Below are 6,690 nucleotides of genomic sequence, written 5' to 3'. Positions count from 1 at the left end.
TGTCTCCCCCTGCTGACAAGAGGAAGGATCCACAAATATTTCCCATCCTTTTTAAATTCCTCTGGTGAAGTCAAATGTTGACTTTCTGTAAAATAACCTCAAGCACACTATTCGGTCTTCCTCTTCATTCTAAATCTAGATTGTCGGTCAGAAAATGAAACTTCTTGCACCTCTGCAGGCCAATAAATCATATAAATAAAGAGGGAACCACTAGTGTTTTTAAAACAGTCATTTTTTACTTTAATCTTGAAACAGAGCAACGATCTGGGACATTTGCTTCAGTTTTACCCAGATTTCACACCTGACAGCAGCATTGGTGTCACTGGATCCCAACTTGCTTCGCACGCATTCACGGAACAGGAAGTGCATCAATAATCAATAACAGCAGACATCATGACAGAGTTCGACAGACAGGCAGGCAAGAACACGGAGACACTGAACTTTCGGCACTTTGGGAGCAAGTAGCAGAATTTTAAATTGCACGCGGTGGAATTAAACAAGAGCTCAAATGTGTCTCTGTTGTCGTGAACGAGAAGAAATATTAAATAAAGTACCATTTTCTGAATTTACACTTTACTCAATTTGCAATCTTACATTCTTATACATGAATCAATCAACCACATGTACAACATAGATGTAACAACGACATGCAAAACAGACACAAAAAAAAGAAAGAACAGCAACATAGAAAAAGGCACCAGTGTTACTCTGAAACACAAAGACGAGCATTAAAGTGCACAAATCCACAGACACGGCATGAAAGTAAAGTTATTATCAAAAATAGTCTCAATTCACTTGATGTGTCCTCAGTATCCTGGTGTCCTCATAATAATCTGATAGATATTTTAATAGTTCTAATAAATATTATTTATTTGCTTGATTTTTATTTTGATATGGCTTTTTGCCTTTTACAACATCTATAAATGTAAAAATATGTCTGTGTGGGAAATAATACTAGACGTAAAGAAAACAACAAAATAAATCTTTAAATATAAACAGCAATGAGCACCACTTTCAAAATATACAGCCTTTATAAAGGGTTTAGAAGTTGTACTTAATGTCTTTAATGATGGCTAATAAATAATTTACTAACACTTTATGGAATACTAATAAGCCTTTACTGATAACTACTTTGAGGTTATCAGGCTGTCAGGGATTCCCTACTCTTTGTAAATGGTAAATGGACTGTACTTATATAGCGCTTTTCTACCTTAGCGGCACTCAAAGCGCTTTACAATGTGTTTCCTATTCACACACATTCAAACACCGATGGAGCTGCCATGCAAGGTGCCGCCTGCCATTGGGAACAACTTCGGGTTCAGTGTCTTGCCCAAGGACACTTGGACTGCGGAGGGATCAAACCGCCAACCTCACCATCAGAGGACAACCACTCTACCACCTGAGCCACAGCCGCCCTCATGTGTGGCAAAAATGCAGCTACAAATGTTGGTCTTCTATTAATAAGTGCTTAATAAATGTTGGTCTAGATCCTCTACAGTCCATTTCTACAACGTATGTGGTCGTTGGGTCCAATCAGTCAAAGAAATGTTTAATAACCTGGAAAACCAGACAGTGTTTGATTAATAGTGAATCCAAAAGAATAAAGTCATTAAGGTACAACTTGTAAACTGTTAATGGATAAAATAACCATTTGAAATGTCATTAAGTGTTAATGAAATAACGTTTTTGATTCACCTAATGATATTATATATATTATATTGCATCAACTGGGCTTTATTACATTTTCAGCCCAGGACATTTTTAATCATATTTTGATTATATAAATCATTTTCCAGCAGATATAACACCACGATGCCGACACTAAACGCTCCTCTTGTCTCCTGTGTTTCTCCACAGCAGCTACTTGGGCGCAGAGCAAGTCTCTTTGTTGCTTATTCCTTTTTTTGGAACTCTCTGAGCTATCCCATAGGGCACGTGGCACGCCACTGTCCCCATTTCCGCTGCCCCCTCCACATGGAACATCTGGTCATCAAAGAAGATGTGCGGCCTGATCTTCTCCAGCATCGGGCCCTTGGGTGCCCCTGCGAGGAAGAGAGCTTCGTCGATCTCCAGACCCCACGAGCGCAGAGTTTTTAGGGCTCTGGTGCCGGAGCTGGCCGCGCTGCGAGCCGTCACCAGGTAGGTCCGGATGGGGCAGTCCATGCGCTGGCCTTTGCCGTAAAACTTCTTCTGTAGCTTTCCTAAAGCCTCCAGGAAGCACTTGAGTGGCCCCTGCAGAAAGAAGGAAGGATACAGGACAGTGAACAGAACGTTTGAACCCCTCAAAGCAAAACTCATGGGAGCAAAAATGCACATTTTGACATTTTTTTCACAAAAACAATCGCTTAATTGCTTAGATGTAACTTTACACTGTAGTAAAAGTCCACACTGCTCTGTCCTCCCACCCTACCACTACTTACTACAACTCGAGCACACCAGCTCACCTACATCTCTGTTGAAACACTATAAAACTGCTCTAGGCTACACAACAGCAAGCTGTAACAAAGGAGACATTCAACCATGTTTCTGAGAGAGTCACGCTGCAGCTTTAAGGTGGAAAAGCTCAACCATGGTGTTGACTGCTTATTTCTGTTCATGATGTACCTCTCAGTATATACACACACCATACGGACACATTACAGATGTACTCATAACCTCCCATCAAAGAAGGAAAAAATCAGCTGAAATAAGTTGAAACTGACAAAAGAAATAATAAATTTAAAAATGAATGAATATCATGACATTGCTTTTCAATTGTGGTTCAACAGAAATATTTAAACAACAACAAGCAAACAAGCATGATGGGACCATAAACTAATATTTTGTTGAACAACCCTTTGAGCCAATCACTGCAGTCAGGTGTTTCCTGTAACTCTCAGTCAGACTTCTGCACCTGTTGACAGGTGTTTAGATTTCACTGCTCATCAGCAAAGTGCTGTAATTTCTCCAGGACAGTTTTGTTTGTTTGTTTGTTTTAAAATTATTCTTTTCAACCACAATTCAAAAGCAATGTCTTATTTCATTAAATTATAATTTAGCAAATTTTTGTTTATTATTATTTTTTTCAGTTTCTAGTTATTTGAGTGACTGTTGTGAATTTTGGCTTTTCTTTAATGGAAGGGTATGAATACATTTGAGGACGACTGTAGGAAAAAAGAAAGAAAAGTTTTAGTCTACCAGCTAGTCTCTAATGGCTTTTATAATATTAACACGATATCAAGTTAGGTCTGAAAACGTGGTGACTTTACCAAAAGACAGTTAGTAGAATGAAAAAAATCTGAGCAAACAAAAAAAGAAACAAATTTGGGTGAAATTCTCAATTAAACCATTTCCATCCATGTAGGACCAACTTCTTTGTTCATCTTTGAACTATGGCACTCAATAAAGTTGTACGTTTGGCCACTGTGACTTCACTTCTGGTCTTAAATGTAAATTTGAAAAAAAAAAAGTGTGCCATTTTGTGTGTACAAGTTTACTAGAAGGGAAAGTAAGTATTCTATCCATTCATTCAATTTATGGCTGCAAAGTGGCGCAGCAAGAAGGTCGCCAGTTCACATCCCGGTGAGGACACCCGGGATCTTTCTGCGTGTTCTATGTTCTCCGGCTTCCTCCCACACAGTCCAAAAACATGTTGAGGTTAATTGGTGATTCTAAATTGTCCGTAGGTGTGAATGTGAGTGTGCTTGGTTGTCTGTCTGTAAGTGTAGCCCTGTGATAGACTGGTGTCCTGTCCCCCATGACCCTAGTGAGGATAAGCGGTGTATAGATAATGGATGGATGGATGTATACTGTACATGGTCCAGAGGCTTGTTTTCATGCGCCTTCTCGTGCTCGAAGAACTTGTCCAGTCCGTGGGCCTTGTAAATACGTTCGGACTCATCTGAGAAGAGGACGGCGTCTCCATCGAAGGCAACACGCAGCTGAGTCTCCGACACCTCCGTCATCTTGTCCGGGGTGAACATCGTGGCTGCTGCTATACCTGATTCACACACAAAGACACAGATTGTGCGGTGCGCTGAGTTTGAACCTTATGCGTTTGTGGCGGGGTTAGACCAAGGGGGGAGTGGGGCGTAGGAGAGAGAGTAATCCGTAAGCTGTACCAGTATCTAGAGAACCCGACAACGCCACCTGGGGACTCTCACCCCAGGAACTACAAGTCAAATGTGAACTACCGCAATTAGTCACACAGGTCACACAAGTTCGTTTACTAAGGGAAGACAGAGACGTGGTTCAAATTCAAAGCAATTGCAGTTTATTGAATATTTGGTGGAATTGTTGATTAGTACTAGATTTCTGGAGTGCCTGCGGGAGAAGCCACCTAAAAGCCAGTACAAAAACAAATCAAACCATTTGAAATGTACAAAGATATTTATTTAATAAATGTAATTCTGTTTAACAATAAAACTATTTTAAAACAAAGGACACTTCCAGAATAAAATGAACCTGGAGAGGGAGCAAAGTGGATGGAAGCCAGCGGGGGGAGAGAGGTGATCAATTACTTAAATATCCAGAGGTGAAACAAACCACCAACCACTCGTGAGCGCACAGCAATCTGTCAGGACTACCACACCGGTGTAAGATCAGGTGCCCCAGTGCTCTTACCACTGCAAGCTGTGAAAGAAAACCACACAATGTCCAACCTCCACCACCAGCCGGCAACCTTGTCCACCAGCTTATGGGAATTGTCATAAAAACCAGTTCGTTCACTCTAAAATGCGACCACTAGGCTAACATAGCCAAACTAAAACAGGCAAGGACAAAACAGAGGCAACCAAGAGCAAACAAAGGCAAAACAGCAGCTGATAACACCCTACAACACAACAGAAGACATTACGTGTTAATAACAGGTTTATAACATGATTATAACATGGTTATAACAACTACCTTTTAACAGTCACCCTTCTTAACTACTGAGCAGATTATTCCTACCTTGATGTAACAGTCTTTGTTATATGGATACTAGGGGAATCAGCAATGTCCACATTAAGCCAAGGCAGGCAAGCTTGGCATAAACCTCAACCATCAGACACCAGTACGCAGGGAAGACTGTCAAATGAATGTCACCATCATGAAAATGAATTAAGGCTTGAAAACAGTCAAAACCCTGTCCACAATCCACACAACGCACCTACCTCAGAGTCACCAGCAGCCCATGTGGCACTCAAGCAGACACAAAAGGGCAGCCATGATGCCACAGGTGCTTTAAATACCCTCAATCAGGGGCTGGGCAATGGGAGGAGCTGCAACCTACATCTGATGGTGTGTTCAAGGGCCATCTGGAAATACCAAACTTTCCAGACAGATGCTCCCACTACACGTTGTTTTAAAAATGAAGTGCTTAAGAGGAGCCTGCTCTCTCTTCGTACTCACCTTCCTCCAGAGCTTCTCGAACCTTGACTGGATCAGCAGACAGGTACAGATTGGTGTGGTAGGCCTTCAGGTAGCCTATGGGACTGTTTCCTCCAGTCATACAGAAGCGCTCGATGAACAGCTCTGCAGAGAATAGAAGTCATCAGAGACTGAGGGAGCAAAATACCGAGTGTAGCTGATAAGCACACAAGAAGATCACTATCAGGGATGCAGTTCTGGGAAGATGTTTTTGTGAGGAACTGATGACTTCTGGGTTTATTTTACAACACACAGTCAAATGTTGCTGCTTCCAGAGAGATTTTTCCAACCTGAGAAAGTTTCTACAGTCTTAGCAAATGACAGCAAAGGAAGAAGAAACAGGGCTGACTGGGGGCATGAAATCTATTTTATATTATTTTATCATCAGTTATCCAGAGTGACATGAAAGAAAAGAGACATTTTTCCAGGGTGTGAGTCTGCCAAATCCCTGCGAAGAGCCAGAACTGTACATCCCAAACTCCCCTCGTTTACCCTCGGGGGTCATATTGCAGCGTGTGGAGCATGAGAAAGCTCCCACTATAAAAACTGTTCAGAGGGACCAGAGCGACCCTTTAACCTGAGCCGACACGCAGGGATCACAGGGGAAGCAAACAGCTTTAGCCAGACAGTGAAGCACCACAGCACAAGAGATCCACAGATTACAGCCGGTTCCTCTCCTCATCTCTCTGTCGTCATCTTATTTGGTCAACAGAGGATTCTGCGATGCTTTCTGTGCAACCTGGGGGACGACTCGGGTCGTAAAGTCGCTGGCAGTGTGGGAACAGGGAGGAGGAGCAGCAGTGGACGCTGTCTCGGGTCTGTGTTTCTAAGTGCTTCAACAGATCACTAAATGAAAACCTAAGCGTTTTTCAGCTGTTCCATTTACAACCTCTTAAGTGAAAAGGTGAGCCTGGAAACAGCCCACTCAGCAGGACGGCGCTAAAGCTGGATCAGTAGCTGACTGAGCCTCCAGTATTAAAACAGAACTGTATCAACAAGCACTGGCTGAAGTGATGAAATCAGCCTCTCAACAAGTCAGAAAACAAAATGTGAGTCAAGTTAAGTCGCCGTTATTTATATATATGTGGCACATTTGAAACAACCAACGTTGAGCAAAAGTGCTTTCCAGGAGACAAATAAGACTGCTTTTGCAAAAGTACCTAATAAGTTTAAATGCTAAGGCTAAAACCCGACAGTAATCGTTTATTATGTGAATCTACCTGAATAATTTTAATATTACAGTTATAAATATTGCAGTCAGAACTCTACATAGTTAGATATAATGCAAATTAGCCTGAACCT

General features: G+C 41.7%; 1 protein-coding gene across 1 annotated transcript in view; it reads right to left on the bottom strand.

The window, feature by feature from the left end:
* Positions 1-1,609: 1,609 nt before the first annotated feature.
* Positions 1,610-6,690, bottom strand: part of LOC103357057 (cytosolic 5'-nucleotidase 1A-like) — a 9,279-nt gene continuing 4,198 nt past the window's right edge. Inside the window, exons 4-6 of the mRNA XM_008281444.1 lie at positions 5,371-5,493; positions 3,795-3,979; positions 1,610-2,232 (exon numbers count right to left, since the gene is read on the bottom strand). Coding sequence (XP_008279666.1) covers positions 1,861-2,232; positions 3,795-3,979; positions 5,371-5,493 — 680 coding nt within the window. The 3' untranslated portion in view covers positions 1,610-1,860. The remainder of the gene's footprint in view (positions 2,233-3,794; positions 3,980-5,370; positions 5,494-6,690) is intronic.

The sequence above is a fragment of the Stegastes partitus genome, unplaced genomic scaffold, assembly GCF_000690725.1.
Source record: "Stegastes partitus isolate 25-593 unplaced genomic scaffold, Stegastes_partitus-1.0.2 Scaffold233, whole genome shotgun sequence".
Lineage (NCBI taxonomy): Eukaryota > Metazoa > Chordata > Actinopteri > Pomacentridae > Stegastes > Stegastes partitus.
The sequence above is the reverse complement of the archived record's forward strand: the minus strand, read 5'-3'. Positions and strand labels throughout refer to the sequence as shown.